Source organism: Aotus nancymaae, unplaced genomic scaffold, assembly GCF_030222135.1.
Source record: "Aotus nancymaae isolate 86718 unplaced genomic scaffold, 86718_ANA_hifiasm-v0.15.2.pri h1tg000064l_0, whole genome shotgun sequence".
Taxonomy (NCBI): domain Eukaryota; kingdom Metazoa; phylum Chordata; class Mammalia; order Primates; family Aotidae; genus Aotus; species Aotus nancymaae.
In genome coordinates, this window is record NW_026988478.1 from 5,366,868 (window position 1) to 5,386,312 (window position 19,445).

General features: G+C 38.8%; 1 protein-coding gene across 10 annotated transcripts in view; it reads left to right on the top strand.

The window, feature by feature from the left end:
• Positions 1-1,485: 1,485 nt before the first annotated feature.
• The window catches only part of AKAP13 (A-kinase anchoring protein 13), a 248,043-nt gene continuing 230,083 nt past the window's right edge, over positions 1,486-19,445 (top strand). For 9 of the 10 annotated variants that reach the window (XM_064366197.1, XM_064366198.1, XM_064366200.1 and 6 more), the window contains exon 1: positions 1,486-1,529. In XM_064366197.1, the coding sequence (XP_064222267.1) occupies positions 1,497-1,529 (33 nt within the window). In that variant the 5' untranslated portion in view covers positions 1,486-1,496. Of the gene's footprint in view, positions 1,530-1,809; positions 1,849-19,445 lie in introns of those variants that run through there. The other variant, XM_064366201.1, reaches the window with a different exon arrangement.

Sequence of the window (19,445 nt, forward strand, 5' to 3'; positions counted from 1 at the left end):
TGATGGGCTTGAAATTGACTTTGTTCTTCTAAAAATGTTGGTTTGTTATTGCTACCTTTCTCAAGCTTGGTTTTCAGTGTGGATTTCTGCAGATAATTTTTGCACCTAAAAGCACAGAGTCATTAAGTGAAGGCAGTTAGAAAGGAAGGAGTACCCCTAGCCAGGAGGTCTGTTATGGGGTATGGAGTGAACCAGAAAATGAATGGGCATGGACATGAGGATGGAGTTGGTTCAGTCAGTGTGAGAAAGCCACCTGTGTGTCACCTTCCTACTGCATTGTCCAGCAGAACACATTGAAGGTTGGGGCTTACAACTGGTGTGGAGATTATTTGCATTTAGGGGGCTCATGTAGATTATTTTCCCTCTAAGTGTGTGTGAACTGCTTTTTGGCCAAGTCTTGATCTGAGACATACACAGCTTGATCTGTGGCAGACCTGTGAGGATTTCAATATAAAGAGGGTTCTGTTATTTGAGCTATGCACAGCTACCAAGGCATTGCTTTTCATTCCAAACATTTGGTCATTTCAATTTATTGTTAGTGAGGCTTTTGTGATTTGTTGGAACACAAAGTTTGGGATTTTGTCTGTTTTTTTTTTTTTTTCATGTATGAATGACATTTTATACTGTTGTTTGTATTGCTGGTCAGTATGTGTCTTCATTTGCCTATTGTGAATAAGAAACTTCCTCAGATCAAATTATAATGAAGTCACTTTGGTCTGTTTCTCTGACTCTTAAGAGGATGAAATAACTTTATACTCAAATTCAGGGTACTTGGTAAAGGACCTACCATTCGGAGCATTTATAGCCTAGATGAAGTCCTGGTCAAATCACCAAAGTTAAGCTTTTAAGAACATGCTATTCTTAATATTCAGGAATTCAACCCTGGAAGCCTTCTCTAAATCTTAATGAGATTCTTATGAGAATTCATTTAGTGAAAATAACAATCAGGGAATCCAGCTATTAATTTTGAGGAGGGTCATGACTTTTAGTGATTAGAGGGGCAAGCTGTAGCCTCCCTTCTCAGAGAAGGTGTATTAAGAGAGAGAGTTCTAGGGGTCCCTTGCAATCCTCCTTTCACTTTCCAGGCTTCTTGGTAAAACTGGAAGAAGTCCCTGAGCAAACAGCGTTTTGAGAGTTTGAGGGACTACATAAAAATGTAAGTGAACATGCAGTAGTTTTATTTTGATAACTGCTTTAAATATCCTGTTGGTTGTTGAAACTTCTGTGACAGTGAAGCATTTTATCTTTATTTTTCAATCCGAAAATCTTTCTTCCCCGCTTGAAAAGATTGAATCTGGGATCAATCCCTCACCCCATCTCCTTCCTAAATCTCTTAGTGTATAGTATACAACTGGCCATATAGTAATCTTTAGTGTGGGATTGTACTCAGAGCTATGCTTGACATCTAGGACTTTAGGTGGCTTATGTATTTTTGATGACAGCTTTTAATTTTATTCTCATTTATTTATTCCATTTCTGTTTCAGTGTCCTGGGTCATGAAACTTACTCCACAACAAGCTCCCTTATATGTGAGTAAATTCTGAGATTTTTTAAATTTTGTATTTATCTGTTCTGTTTACTTGTTATAATAAGCTCACACTCTCTAATTGTCCTGCTAAACAGTACTGTAGCTTCTTAGTTTTACCTGCACTGCATTCCTGTAAAAGTAGTGTGGAGATCCTCCTACTGCCACTGTGATTTACCTTATGTTGCAGCTAGGTGGCACTATGTCATTGGCAAGAGTGCTGTTTTTTTTTAGGACTCTGGGTGAAAGCTGGTATATCATTTCTCTAAAGTGAGGGACTTAGAAGATAAAACTGATGAATGATTGAATCAAGGCTGGAAAAGGTAAGCTCTGGGCGACTATTCTTTATTGTAAGAGTGAATTAGTTGAATTTGGGTGGTGAAGAGTACCTGTCTGATGAGAAGCCAGCCTTAGGGTTGTGGATGGTAGGACTATGAGAGGCCTGTAGATGTTGGGTTGCTATGTTCTGGAAAGGGTGAGAAAATTTATTTGTAATAGGACTTGAATCAGGTCTTGAAAAATAAGGATCATTTACTTGCACAAAACATCCCCAGAATTAGTTGAAGACAAAAGGCAAATGGTCAGTGAAATGGGTGGCAGTGAACATAGTGTTGCATGAATAGTGGGGGTTGGTCAGTGGAAACTCTGGCCCACCCAAATTTGTGTCAGGGAATAATGGGAGGTAAGCCTAAAAAGATGGATAAAACTCAGTTGTGAAGGAAGACGAAGGTGTGGGGATTTTGTATTGTGATGACCAAGGAGCCATTGATGGTGTTTATTTTAAAGATGCTTTTCCTTTTATGTATTTATATATAAATACATAAATGTACTGGACCATGCTGTATTAATAATAGACATTTACCTTTCTAACACAAAATGTTCATGTAACTTCTGCATAGCTGATTTTTATGTTACATGTAACATGTAAAGAAAAATACGTGTTCTTAGAAGAGATTTTATGTATTCATTTTCTTTCTAGACAACCTGGAGATTATTATGTTCACCAGTGGGTTTGCATGTACTGGACCTTGGGTGTCTTTTTTTTTTTTTTAAATGAAAACGGGTCTTGCATTGTCATCCTTGTTGGAGTGCTGTGGAGTGATCATAGCTCACTATAGCTTTGAAGTCCTGGGCTCAGGCAATGCTGCCTTGGTCTCTTGAGTAACTGGGAATACAGGCGTATGCCACCATGCCGAGCTAAATTCTCCCTTTTAAAATGTGTGATTCTTTGGTTTTTAGTATGTGTACAGTTGTGCAATCATCACCATTATCTGACTTCAGAACATTTTCATCACCCCCCAAAAAAGCACCATACCCATTGGCAGTCACTTACTATTCCCTGCTCCTTTCAGCCTGTGGCAACCACTTACATACTTTCTGTCTTTATTGATATACCTATTCTGGAAAGTTCATATATATTTATCGATAGATAGATGGATATATGTAGTCATGCAATACATGGCCTTTTATGACTGGCTTCTTTAATTTAGCTAATGTTTCCAAGATTCACCCATGTTAGAGCATGTATCAGTACCTTGTTCTTTTTATTAATGAATAACAGTCCAATGCATGGATATAGATCACTATTTACTTATCCATTCATCAGTTGATGGGCAGTTGAGTTGTTTCCACTTTTGGTCTATTATGAATAATGCTGCTGTGAACAGCAAAGTTCTGGTGAAGACATATGTTTTCATTTCTCTTGAGTATATACCTAAGAGTAGAATTGCTTGGATATATGTTAACTGTGTTTAAATTTTGAGAAATTGGAAAACTGTTATCTACAGTGGCTGCACCATTTTACATTGCTACCAGCGGTGTATTAGGACTTCAGTTTTTGAATATGCTTGCCAACACAAGTTATCTGACTTTGATTTATAGCCATCCTAATAGGTGTGAAATGATAACCTCATTGTGGTTTTGATTTTGCATTTCCCAAATGGCGAATAATTTTGAGCGTCTTTTTATGTGCGTATTGGCCATTCTTCTGTGTCTTTGGGGAAATGCCTATTCAGATCCTTTGCCTATTTTTAAATTGGGTTATTCGTCTTATTAAATTGGAAGGGTTCTTTGTATATTTTGACTACAGGTCCCTTATCAGATACATGATTTGCAAAAAATTTCTCTCATTCTGTGGGTTGTCATTTCACTTTCTTGATGGTATCCTTTCAAGCACAATTTCAGTTTTGATAATGTTCTGTTGTCATTTTTTTGTTTGTTTGTTTGTTTCTTTTTTTGGCATCATATCTAAGAATAAGTCTTTACCTAACCCAAAGTCAGAGATTTACTCCCATGTTTTCATCTAGGAATTTTACAGGTTTTGCTCTTACATTTAGGTATGTACTCTAAGAGTTAATTTTTGTGTATTTTGTAAGGGAAGAGTCCAGCTTTTTTCTTTTGCATGTGGATCTCTAGTTGTTCCAGCACCATTTGTTGAAAAGGCTATTCTTTCCCCATTGAATTGTCTTGGACATCCTTGTTGAAATTGATCATAAATGTAAGGAATTTTTTCTGGACTCTGAATTTGGTTTCATTTAGGAATCAATTTCTTTCAACAGTGCTTTGATTTCTTTCAACAGTGTTTTGTAGTTTTCACTGTGTAAAGTTGGTACTTTCTTGAAATTTGTTGCTTATGATTTTACTCATTTTGATGCTATTAATTTTGTTTTCTTAATTTTTCATTTTTTGATTGTTAATTCCTTATATATAGAAATGCTGTTGATTTTTGCATACTGATCTCTGAAGCTATAATCTTGTTTCAGAGGTCAATTATAAACTAGTGTGGCTTGTTTGGCAACAGTTTTTAAGTGGATGCCTTAGGATTTTCTACGTACAGGATTAAGTAATTGGAGATTGTTTTCTTTTTTTCCAATCTGGATGCCTTTTATTTCTTTATCTTGCCTAGTTGTCCTGGGAAGCATCTCTGGTACAACACTGAATGGAAGTGGTAAGCACAAACATCCTTGTAATACTTAATGGAGCAATGTGTTACCCTCTTTTTAAAAGGAGAGTAACAGTGTATTGGATTCTCAATGAACAGAGTCAAGGCCTAGGGATATATGCTATTGGTGAGGAAAAGTAGATATTTTATGATAGTCCATTGGGCAGGATGGTGGGGCAGTTCTCTGTACCTAGGGAAAGAAAGAATAAGCAAAACAACAGAAAGCTTGTGAAGTTTTCATTTTAGATCATATTTGGGATCTGCCAGATTGAATATCATCAGTAGAAGAGAGAATATTGCTACCAAAGAAGGAAAAACACTGTACCCAGAGAAGAACTTTTATCTGTCAGTTAAGACAAATAGGCTGGACTTCAAATAAATACTTTAATCAGCCTTTGAATAAAGATGTATCCAGAATACTCTGCAATAGTTAAAAATGTAAGAAAGGTTCCAGAATGTATAGGTGGCAGTACTGTTGAGTGTTTAAATGAAGTTCCTTTAATGAATTAAAATGTTGACTGTAGAATGTGCAGGACACTGGCCTGAAACTTAGGAGACCAGTAGCTCAATATGGCCATGACTTGGTTTTCATGCCTGTGTGTTTGTATGAGTACAACCTTTATGTTAGGCAAACTAGTTACATCACTAAGTCGGATTTTTCTTACAGCCTCCACAAAAGTATTGATCATTGCCAGATGAATTCATAAGAATTGCAGTTTCAGTTCCATTTAGTGGTAGTGCTAAAAACTTTGAGTAACTTAGTAATAACCTTCTCGGTATAAGGGCCTGGATAGTTTAGAGAGAGTAAAGATGGAGAAGCAGTGGCAGATGCAAGAAATATTTCAAAAGAAACAGCAGGTCCAAATGTTTTATTAGACATAGGGAGTGAAAGAGAACCATGAATGACAGTTGATTGAGACCTTGAGTGTGAGTGACAGCTGATGCCATCATCAGGTATAGAAAAGGAGATGATGAGCCTTTTTTTTTTTTTTTTTCCCCTGAGGAGAAGTCTTGCTCTGTTGCCAGGCTGGAGTGCAGTGGCACAATCTTGGCTCACTGCAACCTCCACCTCCCAGGTTAAAGTGATTCCCCGCCTCAGTCTCCCGAGTAGCTGGGACTACAGGTGCGCACCACCACCATGCCCAGCTAGTTTTTTGTAGTTAGGTAGAGATGGAGTTTCACCAAGTTGACCAGGATAGTCTCGGTCTCCTGACCTCTTGATCCACCCACATCTGCCTCCCAAATTACAGGCGTGAGCCACTGTCTAGACCGATGAGCTTGTTCTTTACACATGTTAAATAAAGGCACGTGGGTGTTCTGTTGCTAGGTGGAGGTGTGGGCTTGAAGCTACAGAGCAAGGAAGTTGGTTTTGAAGTGAGATAGTTTGAGTCATCGCTAAGAAATTGATTCTTTTGACTTTGAGAAGAGATGAGCTCTTTGAGAAAGTAAAAGAGTGGATGGAATTAGTATAGTGGATTTTGGTGTAGAAGACAAAGTTGAGTCAAGAAAGGAGCACCAGAAACCTGGGTTGCATTAGAGCCTTAAACATTTTATTCCTGGAGTTACTTAATTTCACTTGTACATCAAGATTGGAAATAAACTTTGGACTCTAGCTGGGCAATTTATGCTTTTATCCAGGTGCCTTTTTTGTGCCAAGACCTGTTCTGGATGCTGGAGATTTAGCCATGAACAAAACAGAAGGTCCCTGCTCTCCTGGTACTTGCATTGTAGTGAGAAGAAGGAAGACAGCAAGATAACATATCAGGAAGAAAAGTTCTATGAAAATAAACAAAATGGCAGTGTGATGGTGCCTGACTAGGGGCTATTTTATGTTGGGTGGTCAGGGAAGGCTTTTGAGAGGCGTGTTATTTAGGCTGAGACCTGAAGGAGCCAGGATGTGAAGATCCTGGAAGTGTTCTAGCCCAAGAGAACAAATGCAGAAACTCTAAAGTGAGAAGTAGCTTAATATGTTTGAGGAACAGAACAAGGGCTGGGGCTTAGTGAGTGCAAGGGCAGGGATGGGGGGCAATCTCTTCTCCTGGATGAGACTGGAGATTTAAGGAGGAGAGGAGGATAAAGTTGGATCTAGTAGGATTTAACAGACCATTGGATCATCTTCCTGGGCCTACCTTCTCTCACATCTAAACCCTGCTACAGCACCCATGCCTGTGTGTACTTGGAAAACTTTAGAGCTCCTGCTGGCTTGAGGTCGAGTCACATCTCTTAGGGATACTGGGATTTATCCTAATGTGGATCTGCTGACCATGGGCAGACAGGATTCTTAGGTAGTTTAAACATACATACTTTGGACTACCCTTTTGAGGAAAAAATGGTTTTAGTCCTTTCTGGTTATCGTTAAATTCACGTTTAGATGTAAATGGATGTTCTTGAATTGAGAATTTTTTTTTTAAGCAGATTTGGCTCTTATGAGAGGATAGTATAATAAAGAACACCTCTTTGTTTTTATATCGTTTCATGACTGAGTTGCTTTTTGGGAGAAAACCATACATTTTCAACACTTGCTTCTGTTAGTCTATTTGCGAACCTCAATAAGTGGTGTATAATATGATTTAAGAGGAGTCCTTTCGTTCTCTCATTTTCTGTGGGTACTTTACCTGCAGTTGTGTAACATTCATTTGTATCACCTGTAACCTTTCTGGATGACAACTCCTTAAAAACGAGCTGATGTTTGGATAGTACCTCATAGTTACGAAAGCAGATTTGTATACCTAATGTTATGCATGCGGTGCTCACAGCCATGTTACCAGCGCGAGAGCAGAGGAAGCTGCCTTGTTACCCTTGTCATACATAAGGTAACATAAGCTTAAGACAGTTCAACTAGTGAGTGAATGGCAGAAATGGGCCTTTACCAGAAATGGTTACTCTGAAGTTCATTTTCATTTTTCTATGTACCAATCTGTCTTATTACAAATACCAAGTCCACAACTATTCCATAAGACACAAACATTTCACAGCACTTTATATTATAGAGACTTACACAAATAAAGTCCTTTTAAAAAATAGGTAACCCAAGTTTACTCTTCCATTTTATGTTTTAAAAGATTTAATGGACTTTGTTTGAAATAACTTCAAGGCCGAGCACAGTGGCTCATGCTTGTAATCCTAGTACCTTGGGAGGAGGCCAAGACAGGAGGATCGCTTGAGCCCAGGAGTTCAAGGCTGCAGTGAGCTATGGTCACATCACTGACTGCACTACAGCCTGGGCTACAGAGCAAGACCCCACCTCAAAAAACAGAACAAAACAAACTGTAAATTTACAGAAAAGTTACAAGAAGAGTATAATAACTTTACCTCTATCATCTGTTATTAAGTCACATTTGCTTGTTCTCTGTATTACATATTTTTATTTGTTTTAGCCATTTGAAAATTGCAGACATTATACTCCATTCCCCTTAAATATTTCAGCATATGTTTACTAAGAACTAGGGCATTCTGTTTCATAACCACAGTATAATTAACAAAAACAGGAATTGTAACATTGATGTAATACTTTATATGATGTAAGTCCATATTCACATTTCTCTAATTTTCCCAATAATGTCCTTAATAGCATCCATTTCCCTTTTCAACCAGGATTTAAACACATTATGTTAATATCTCTTTAGTTTCTTAATCAGGAGGTATTCCTTTGCTTTCTTCTTTTCATGAGATTGACATTTTTGAAGAGTATAGGTCAGTTATTTTGTAGCGTGTTTTCTCATCATCGGCAACAATACTACATAAGTGATGTGATGTCGTTGGTGTGTCACATTAGGAGGACACATGATGTACTTCCCTATTGGAAATGTTAACTTTGATATCTTAGTTAAGGTTGCATTGAATTTTCATAATTTATCTGTTCCAGAGGAATTGGGTGTATAAGAGATGGTGTAAGTAGTTGTTCGCTTTGCCCTTCTAGAGTTTTTTTCTGGTTTGGAAGTATCTCTTTTGTGTGTTGGATTTTCCTAAAATAGGATACCCTTGTTCTGTGCAGGGTGTACCCTTGAATATAGGTGAAAGGGCTAATGTCAACAGAGCTCATTTTGAGTGATAAAGTGCCTGATGTTTAAGGGAGCATTGCCTCTATCTTTGTGGATACACATGGTTATTTAACAAATGTAATTCTCAGCTGAGCTATGACAACCATATTAATATGGAATATAGTAAGCACTCAGTAAACATTAATTGAGTGAGTGAATGAAATACAGTTTAGGTAAGACCACTAAAATTTTAGTGAAATTCACTTTTTGACAGAGCTACTTTTTTTCCCCCTTATTTGGACAGAGCTACTTTTTTTTTTAAAGTTGCTCACTGATTTGTTTCTCAGGTTTCATTTGTTAATCTACCTAGCATAGGCCCTGAATAGTTAGTGATGTCATCTTTATTATTGAAGATGTGGTCAACAGGGAAATGAAGGCGATAACCTTATCTTTATGGTGCATGTGGAACCTTCTTTAAAACTGTAAGGAAATCCTTACAGCATCTATGTGAAGTATAGCCGAGTGTGTTTGATAGAGCTTTATTGTAGAGATGTATTCTTTGAGATAACTAACTTACCTAGTTGAAGAAGCATAGTAGAAATAGAACCTGTATCTCTCGAGTCCTGAATTACCTTAGTTTCTATGGGATTTATAATCTGAGCCATTTGTTTACAGCAAGCCATGTGACTGCTTGTATTTTTTTATGAACATAGTACATGTACCTTTTATCTCTAGAGCTCTTCTCACTGTCAAGATACAAAGCATAGTCTTGTCCCAGACAGGATAAGGGATGCGGGATGCTGTCAGATGATAAAAAAGCCAAGCACACAAAGGAAAGGTTAGTATTTATAAAACAAAAAGAATGGGCTCTATCAGCACTCCCACACTCTAAGCCCTACCGGATCTAGCAACCTAGCAACTAGACACTAGCAACAGTAAATAAATCCTCCTCCAGACTAACAGCTGAAAAGGAAACTAGATTTTTAGACTTCCGATGAAGGAGGAGGAAAGGGTCTTTGGATGCCCCTTATCTCAGGCCCCAGGCTTAGTCTGGAAGACATATGACTAGGTCAGGCCTGAAGTTCTGCGAGGTACAAGGAAATAATAGCTGTCAAGAATTAGGAGACGTGGATGAATCCCATACTATGTATGCCAGGGAAAGTCACTTCCTCTGTCCTCTCATCACTTTACTACACCCAAGTGAATGTCCTACAGTCAACTCTGCATGTGGGATTGGACTTTATGGGAGAGGTCAGGACTGGTGACACATCTCATGAGTCATAGGGATCATTGTATTTTAGGAGTGGTTGAGCCCCAGTCTTCTGGAAGAGTGAGGAAACTGAACTACAGAGAGAGATTGGGCCCAGTTTCACAGTGGGTTACAGTAGGTCTGATCAGGTAGCAGAATCTGCAAATAATTTTAGCTTAGCTGGTGTATAGGAGGCAGGTCCCTAATTGGTTTGAATTTAATTACTCAAAGTACATGCACAGAGAAGTTGTAGTATAAGATTCAGAACAAATGGGCTAAGTAAGAGAAAAAATGTAGCAATTGGAAGATGAAGAAGAGAGGAATATTCAAAAAGATAGCGTTGTGCTTTTTTTCTTGGTGGAGTTGAACAGATGAGGATTAGACTGTCTTCATGGACTATAGATACATTGGAAAATAGTTTACAGTCATTGTTTGAAATCCGTCTATAGTGGAAGAAGTAGTGAAGATAAAATGTGACTTTTCATAGAGGAAAGTCAGCAATAGACATCTCAATAAAGTATATGCTCAGCTGTTTCATCTTTATACTTAGAGATTCCTCAAGAGGATGGTGACACATTAGCCATGGATCAAAGAGAGAAGGACCAAGGCCCTGGAACAATAAGGCATTTGTCTGGTAAAGCTCAGCTCCCTGGTTCTTTGTTCCTTTTTCTGTGTTAGAATAATGTTCTTTACTGGTTTCCAGAATGTTTCGAGGGGCATGGGACCCTTCTGGTTAATGAAATGTGCAGCTGTAACTCCAGAGTGGATGGTTCTACCTAACACAGACCTAGTTGGTTTATATTGGATGCTGATGATTCACTAACTTAAATGACCATAACACATTTCAAGAGGAGAAATTTGGGGTGCATATCTCATATTTTTCAGTTGTAAACTTGCTTTTTTTGTGTCTCTAAAGATTGGTGGTCTATTGAACACATCTCTGTGTCTCCCTCAGGAAAGCCAAACAGCATATTTTTGCCCCTGCAAATTAAATACTTTTTAAAGCCAGTGAGATACTCAGATGGGAGATTCAAATTTCTCCAAGGTAATATGTGGGATAATAATCATTACCTGCCATATGTTTGGGATAAAATCCACACTTATTAGATTTTCAAGGGGAAGAGCCATTCCAATTAAAAAACAAATTTCCAGAACCCCAACAGATCTCGTTGATTATGTCCTTCTTCCTCTCTTGTTTTCTCTGAGTACCAAATGTTTTTGCATGTAACTGCTTCTGGGAGGAGGCAAAACATGCTGATAATAGAAGAGCATCATAAGAAAGAATATCTGGCACTGGATGTCTTTCTTTATTTAAAACGTACAAAACAATCTCCAGTAATTTTAAACTATTTTTATTAGAATAGGGACCATTCCTTATGATGATGTTCTGTTTTCCCAAGGAAAAGTTAGGGTGCTAGTATTGGTTGAGAACCTACTCTTGACAAGGTAACCATGCCCAGCATTTAATACACACTGCCTGATTTAATGATGACAACAAAGGTTTGGTTATTGTATATCCACTTTACAGCCAGGGAAGTGACGACTCAAAGGGGCGACTACATTGTCTAAGGTTGCACAGCTGCAGTGGATGTAGGGTTCACATCCTGTGAGTGGCTACAAAGCCCTCCCCACATTTTCTTTTTTCCCCCAAAAGCCCATTTAAAGAAGGGAAATCAGAAGAGCACAGCCACTGGACTTGAGTTTAGATCTTGAGAAAAACTTATCAGAGTGATTTTCTGTCACCACATTGGGTTTCTGTTTACTCCAGATACGTTTTCAGCCTCCATGAAGACTTGGACTTTGTGCAGTAGATTAACATACTGTTCTGTTTATGCTAATTAGAACAGACCTCACAACCCAAGCAATACCAGAAGACGAGCATGCACGCAGAGATACTGTGATTAGGAGGAGGAGGCTTTAAAATTTTATCAGTTAAAAAAATTTATTCCTGAACAAATGTAGTTTACATAAATAATTAAATTTTTGAAGGGCCACAGAAATTAGGTTACCTCAGCTTAATGTTCTCAGTTGCCTGCTTATAGGGAAGACTAATTTGGTAATGGCCCAATTTTAGAGTTCTTCCTAGGAAATGTGTTTGCACAGTAGGCTCTGAAATAACCTGGCTGTGCTTCTCGCTTGGCTGTTAGGATACATTTTGCTTATACAAAGAGCCTTATCAGCCTCCTGATCTCTTAAATGGATTACCTGCCTTCGCCTTAACAATACATTTCTGATGGGTCTGCTCTAGCATCTTGTGGACTGGTGGCCCTGTCCAGCCAGATCTGAGACCTCCATTTAAATACGGATATTGTGACTAGCGCCAGAGAAATAAGGAAGTCAAGGGTTCCTCAATCTAGCTTTTGATAGTTTTGCAGAGCAGGAATTTCAGTTTTCTTCTGTTGGACTTTTTAATCAGTTTCCAGAAACTTGCTTTCAAGTTAATGGGTTTTACATTTGTAAGTAGCATTTTCTCATTTTTCCTTGGCATTTTTAGAACAGACAAAGGTACATCGGTCAAAGACTTTTCAGGGCCTTTTTACAGGATGCTTTTTTAATAACTTGGTATTTCCCAAGCTGTCAAATAACAGTGAGGGGATTAAAATTTCTGTTTGATACTAGTGAAGAGAAGTCTCGCTGTCCAAGGAAGATTGAAACATATCACTCTGTACCTTTAATTCATTTAAAACAAGTATTTGTGAAGCACCTGTTAGATGGATGGGAAATCTGTTCTTAGAGGAATAGATTCTTTCATGGGGAGGCAGGGGCTCAGATGCATGAGTAGATAAATTACAGTGCAAGCAATAGCGATTGGAGTGCTAGATGAGCTGGGCAGACAGTGATTGTTCATAGCAGGGAGAGGAATTAAATATTGGCAGATTTGATTGGGAAGCCTTCAGAAAAGAGGGGGGCTCTACCAGCCTGGATAGATAGCTGTGGAGACAGGGAAGAGCAGAGCGAGAGGAGGAAGCACAGTCTTTGGAGTGAGGCATGGAAGAGTGTTACAAGTTGTGGTGAGAGACTTTGCTTGACTAGGGTGGGCAGTTGACATTGAAGTATACTTGGAGATGAGATTATATAGCTGCTCTGTTCAGTAATGTAGTCATTAGCCATGTGTGTCTGTTTAAGTAACGTGAAATAAAGTTAAAAATTCACTTCATCTGAAATATTGCTTAGTTGCTACACATAGCTAGTGGCTACCATATTGTGTGCAGATAAAAAATATTTCCATCATTGCAGAAAATTCTGTTGATCAGCCCTGATAAAGGAAATACGGGCTTTTACACAGGTTAACAGTATAAAGAGCAACTGGAGATCTTTTGACTTGGCAAATAGTAGTGTGATGGAAGTCATACCTAAAATAGAGAGTAGAAGGAGAGCAGTGAAAGGTTATCAAGTAAGTAGGCCTGTCACTTCACCGTTGCAGCATACAGAATGAGATCTGGGGATGATTAAGCTGTTGTGAAGGAAGAACTTTTGGATTTTGCCTGGTAGGATGACTGAAAGCATCAAAGAGCTACAGATGCAGCCACTGAGGGTTTCAGTGTGAGAGACAGAGGGAGAATGGTGTAGTATCAATGAGCAAACAGTTTGGAGGAGGAGCTGCCTTGGAAGCCTGGTTGGGGAGAACAGTCATGTTTTTAGAACCTTAGAGTGTGGTATAAGGATTAAATGAGGTGATACATCTATAAGGCACAGTGAGCCGGATCGTGGATAAAAACTTCAGATACAGGGAGTTTTAGAAAGAGACCTACCTCCTTTATTTTGGCATAATTTGAAAGCATGTAAAAATTACGTTGTGTGACTTTGTCTTTCATCTTCTGCATAAATACTTGCGCTGAGAGCTCTTCCCCTTGTTAGCTTAGATAGCAACTACCTTTTACTGAACACCTTCCTTGTAAGGTGACTTAGGTACTTTATCTCCTCACCCATGTGAGATCCATTTTATAGATGAAGGAACATAGCTAAAAAGAGGTAAAGCAGTAATTCGAACTAAAAGCTTTGCTTTCCCATTTTATCTCTGCACGTGAGGATGGTTTCACTATCCGCTCCTCAGATTGATACTGTGATTTCTTGATCTGGTCATCTGAAGCTTGACGCCGACGTCACATCTACATTTAGAGGTTGTCTTCAGCACTGAACTCCATTTGCCATCTCTTTTTCAAACAGACATACATCCTATAAGACTTGCTTACTCTCGGTGGTAACTGGTATGTGGGGTGACCTGGAATGACTGCCACCTGGACGTCTCCAGGGCACTGGCTCTCAATGTGAGGTCCACAACCAGTAGCAGCAGCATGAGCATCACTAGGAGCTTGGTAGAAATGCAAATGTTTAGGCCCCAGCCCAGACCTAAATGCCTGAGGGTGGGCCCAAAAAGCCACTTTAAGCCCTTCACGTGATTCTGATACACTCCAAAGTTTCAGCATATAAGTCAAATGAACAAAAAGGATAGTTTTAAAAACCTCCTATGAATTAAATTGGAACTGTTTGGGTACATTTATATTTTTCAACACACTGACTGTGTAACCCATCAGCAACGGTTGCCTGTGAAGATGCATGGGAAGGTATACATATTAAGTAAGATGTTATTTCAAAAGGACAGATCTATGGTTTGTTTGTTTGTTTGTTTTAAAGGCTAGCTTTGTGAGTAAATTATCACTATGTTATAGACTCAATAATATCAAGGTGTGTACTGTTGAATACAGGGCTGGGTATCTCTTCGTAAGAGCTAGCAGTGATTTTCAGTGGACAATTAAGGGAGTTAACACTTAATATTTTTCACGGTATTTTTATGTCAGTTAGAATTTTTCATGAATTCTTCCTTGAATGATTGTAGAAAATTAAGGCCCCATATGCTTTGCAGTAGTAGCAGCAGCTCAGATTATGATGCAAATGGAACTGGTAAGAGCAGTAGGTTTTGGATTGAGGTTGCAGACAGGCTGCTGAGACTGATTTTTGGACGGCATTAATGAAAGCAGTATTTGGATGTCAGCATTCAGAGTTTAAAAGTCCCTAGCTATGGATCCCACACTGAGTCAGTGGTACTTCAGGTAAACCAATTCCAACTCTATGTAAGCTAGCCTTCAGCCATGTGAAACTGTTACAGCATTTCTTCTTCTCTCTGAATCACACCACCCAGCCCCACCAATCCCCAGCGCATGCACAAAGAAAAGCACTCATCTTTCAGGATTCATTTCCTGCCACTTGACTCTGTGGAGCCCCTCCTGAGCTTTCATCCTCCTGTGGATCCGTCACTCCTACTCCCATGCCCCAGCTACTCTGTGCAGACTTCACTCTAACACCTTGAGCACTTTAGATGCACATTTGTATGGATGCCTTTTCCATTTACTGTGTTTCTTGAGGGCAGGGGTTTTGTATTTGAATTATTATTTTATTGCTCTCATTTTTACTTCAGCTTCTATCACGGGACTTTGTATATAATAAGTGCTAGTATTTTTTATTGTTTCCAAGTAGAATTAAAGTTGTTCTTTGGGAAAGGGTGTTGCCTCATGCATGGATAATTATGTCTGATTTGCCAAAGATGAGATTTTTCTTTTTGGTTAAGATTTATGACCCCAAAGGGAAGGTCACTGTAGTTCATCAGCCAATAAATGAAACCACACAGGGGGACTTTTTGACCTGGGACAGTGTGTCACTTGGCTTTGATCTTTGGGATAGAGCCTCTAAAAGATACCTTTCTAGTGAAAACCTGGGACTGACACTAGGTGAAAAACTGAATTTCAGCCACAATAGCCTAGTACTTCTGTGTGGCGTGTGAGTTATTTACTTGGGACTCTATATTTGCTTGCTTCTTACTATACTAACCTCATTTTATTGGTCTGGCAAACCTATGAATTAAGAGCAGTTGTTTTCTTATTTTACAGATGGAGAAACTGAGACAAGAAGGTTTATATTTTAAAGTTCTAGTATGTTGATTATAAGATTTTAATTGCTCTCTTTGAAAATTGTTTCCTGAGATGAGACTATTAGCTAGATTTGTAAAGTCTGCCCACTGAATCTAAAATTCAGAAATCTGTAATTAGCTCCCTTAAGTAGAACGTTGGAAACATTTATTTGTATCATCAGGGAGGTAAAAATTACATTTTTCTGGAATATACATGAATTTATTGATTGATCGATGGGTTGGTGATGCACATCTTTAGTACTTTTTCCTCATTCAGACACATTTTCCCCAGAGATTTTGCTTATTTCCTTTTGGATCCTTTTATGTGGGGGGCTGTAACTTAGGGTATTTATCTTCAAGTGTAGAGAATGTCACCTGTACTCCCAGAAATTTGTTTGTTACTCTTTTTAAACCAGGAAGGAGCTGTTGGCTCTTGTGTCTTTGGAGCCTTTCACCAAGCTCTGTGTCTGGATTAACTGCTGACCCCATGTGATACACAGAGCATCTGGCGGCTGGGGTGGAATTCTCAGCTGTCTCTCTTTGTTATGTCCACAGAAGGAAATGTGAGTTTTATCTTACTGCTCAGGCGATGGTACATTCCTTTTTTAGTTCATGGGACCCACCAATCTGATTGTGGGAGCATTTCCTACCGTTCCTGTCATCTTCCGGAATTAAAGAAGGCCGGGGTTGATCTTAACCTACTCTCACTCGTGAACAGTTTTCTTCTCAGTCACCTTTTGTGTTCCTAAATTCTACTTTGAGTAAAGTGTATTATTGTGTAGTTTGTCCTATCTTGTATGGTTTAGGGATCCCAGGCAGCATGTTAAAAAGCTACAAATATGGGTATTTCTTGTAGCCAATGTTGTTCCACCACAAATCCTCACTTTCCAGATACCTCTGAAATTTGTTGTATTCTTGCCACCATATACTCATGACTGTGTATTGTCCATATCTTGCTAAATCTCAGAACACAAAGTAATTCTTCTCTTTGACCATGAGACAGATATGGGTGTTTTAAAAAATGGTGTGCCAAGATTGCAGTTTTTCTAGTGAATGTGGGATGTTGATTTTTCATTTGCCATAATGTACATGTGTGCATTTGTATGCAGTAGAGGTTGGTTGAAAAGTGTACTATGTTCAAATGCTGATCTTAAGCCTCCATTTACTCCATACCTGCTAGTAACTTATCACTATGCTATGTGTCTTACATTCATTTTTCTCGTTTAATCATCTCAGTGATCTCATGAGATGACTATTGTTTTCTATATTTTAACAGAGGAAAGTGTCAGAGAACTTTTGTCACTTGCTGAGGTCATGCAGCTAGTAAGAATAAGGTTAGAATTCAAGCCAGACCTTTATTCAGAAACCTGGGCTTTTTAGTGATGTCAGCATATTGCTCCTCTGTGTCTGCTTTTAACCCTGCATGGTGCAGGGAAGAAGCGTACTATTGCTGAGGACTTGTAAAATAAGGATGTTGGTGAAATTTTTAAAGTGAGAAGGAGACACTGAAAAGTGGAATTTGTTGGGAAGAAGGGGAACCATTTAGGGACAGACAGTAGATCTTTGTGGTAATTGGTACAGTAGAGCATGGTGCTGTGGGGTCACTGGTTCGTTCTCAAACTTAAGCATGCATTTGGGTCACCAGGAGGACTTATTAAAACTCAGGTTGCTGGGCCACACCCCAGATTGTCTGACTTACTAGGTTTGGGACAGGGTGAAAATTTGCATTTCTGTTAAGTTCCAAGGTGATGCAGCACTTTGAGAACCCGTGTAGAGAAAAGTATACGGGCTTAGGAGTCAAGTAGATATGGCTTTAAATTCCTGCCCTTCTACTTACCAGCTGTGGGAGCCTTAGAGTCTTTATCTAAAAAATTCTGTAATATAGGGTAGTATGTACATTACAGGATTTTTCGTGAGCACTACGTGTGACTTAAAAAGTGACAGCGATATTTGGCAATTATTGAATACTTAATAAACATCAGTTAGTTTGAGAAGCATTTAACATATGTAATTTAATCTTCAGCAGTTAAGTATATCATTCCTACATGTAAAAATCTTACTACATATCAGTTGCTCAGTTAATATTCCTGTCCACTTTTACTGGAAATGTCTAATTCCGCTTAGAAAGGTTTTCATAAAGTTGACTTATTTCTTTAAAAAATTTCGACACTTTAAAAGGAAAACTTAAAATTATTTTTGTGAAATGGTTTTACTGATAATGCTAGATAAGTGATAATATCTGAAATGATAGAATTTTCTTCTGGTTACTTTTATGGTTAAGTACTGTGGGTTGTTTGATACCCATGTAACTATTTGTTAGAAAGCTTAACCAGCTTTGTGAAAAAGCTGGTTTACCTTTAAAACTAATTTGATGAATTTTCTTCTCCTAAATTTCCATGTAACTACTTTTCAGAGAGTTTCTTTCATAAAGCCTATTTGCCATTCAGTTAAAATTCTTCACCGATAATTAAGTAAAACTTAAAAAGTAGTCAAATTTATTACCATACTTTATTTGGCTCTGTTTGAGAAATAGTATGTTTTATTAGATGAGATTAAAAGAGAGGTAGAGACATGGAGATTCTGAAATGTGGGATGTTTCTGTTTACTTGAGAATGGATGGGAACATTTCCTTTGTGCCTAGTGTATGCTAGGTACTTGGCATACCTTGTTAAAATACTTACAGTACTTACTTTATATTGTGGTAAGGGGAGTAAGTGGCAACCTTAATTTGTGTAAGACATTTAAAACAGTCCTGGCACATAGTAAGCATTTGATGCAAGAGGCATTCTTGTTTCGTGCATTTCGGTTATGGGATTATAATTTCCATCCTCCTAGAGTTTACATTCTAGCAGTTCTTACAGGAAGTTTGAGGTAGCTCCTAAAAGAATCAGCTGTTTTAAACACACAGCTTGAGGTCACACAGCTAGTAACAACAGAAGCTGGTGTTCTGAGTCATGTGATTTCAAAGCCTGTGATCTTCCTCTGGTACTACAGCCCCCAAAACCATGCCACCCATCTGTATTTGTACCTTCCCTTCTTAATCTTGGAGTTGACAGTGTCCCACTTGCCAACTTTGAATGTCTCTTTTCCATGGTCTCAGTATGTTGTACCCTGGGTTAGGAGTGATATGTGACCAGAGGTGATTCAGCTTGACCTGCTGGGCTCCCTGACTTAGGCATTGCTGGTGCAGACATGCCCATTGTGCAAACCTGATGGACTCATGGAATCAGAGGGGACCTTGATCTGCCTGCAGTGGGTGAGGCATAGTATGTATTAGATCGGGTAAGGAGGCCCTTTGTCTGAGGAGGGGGCCCAGGTTTCTACTTAGAAAAGAAAGGCATTGTCTTGGTTCATGCTTTACTCTCACTCTAATCATCAGTGTGACAGATAAAGGGAGCAGCATGGCCAACTAGTGAGACAGGTGGTGAGAGTGAACCTTGAATGTGTGTTCTTGAACTGTCAGTGGCTTGGTATGCTTGTAGCAAAATGAGGAGAGGCTCTGTGAGGGAGAGGATGCTGGGGATATCAGTGAGGGCTAGGTTGTGGGGGCTTTGTGTGCTGGGAATTGAAGGGACATGCTCAAGCATAGGGTTTTATCAGGAGAGTAGCTTGATCAGATTGTATTTTGGAGACTCTGTGCTTCCTAGTGTGTGGAGGCCAGCATAGAAGCCTGAAGTCCTAACTTCATTGATGACTTTGAAGAAAAAACAGGATAACTCAGGGTAATAAATAACCAGAAAGCTAGGTGTGTAACTATCTGTAAGATACAGGTGAGAACAAAAGTCAGATGTTTAGATTTTAATGACAGAATGTCACCTTTTCAGTCAGCAACAAAGTAGCAGAGT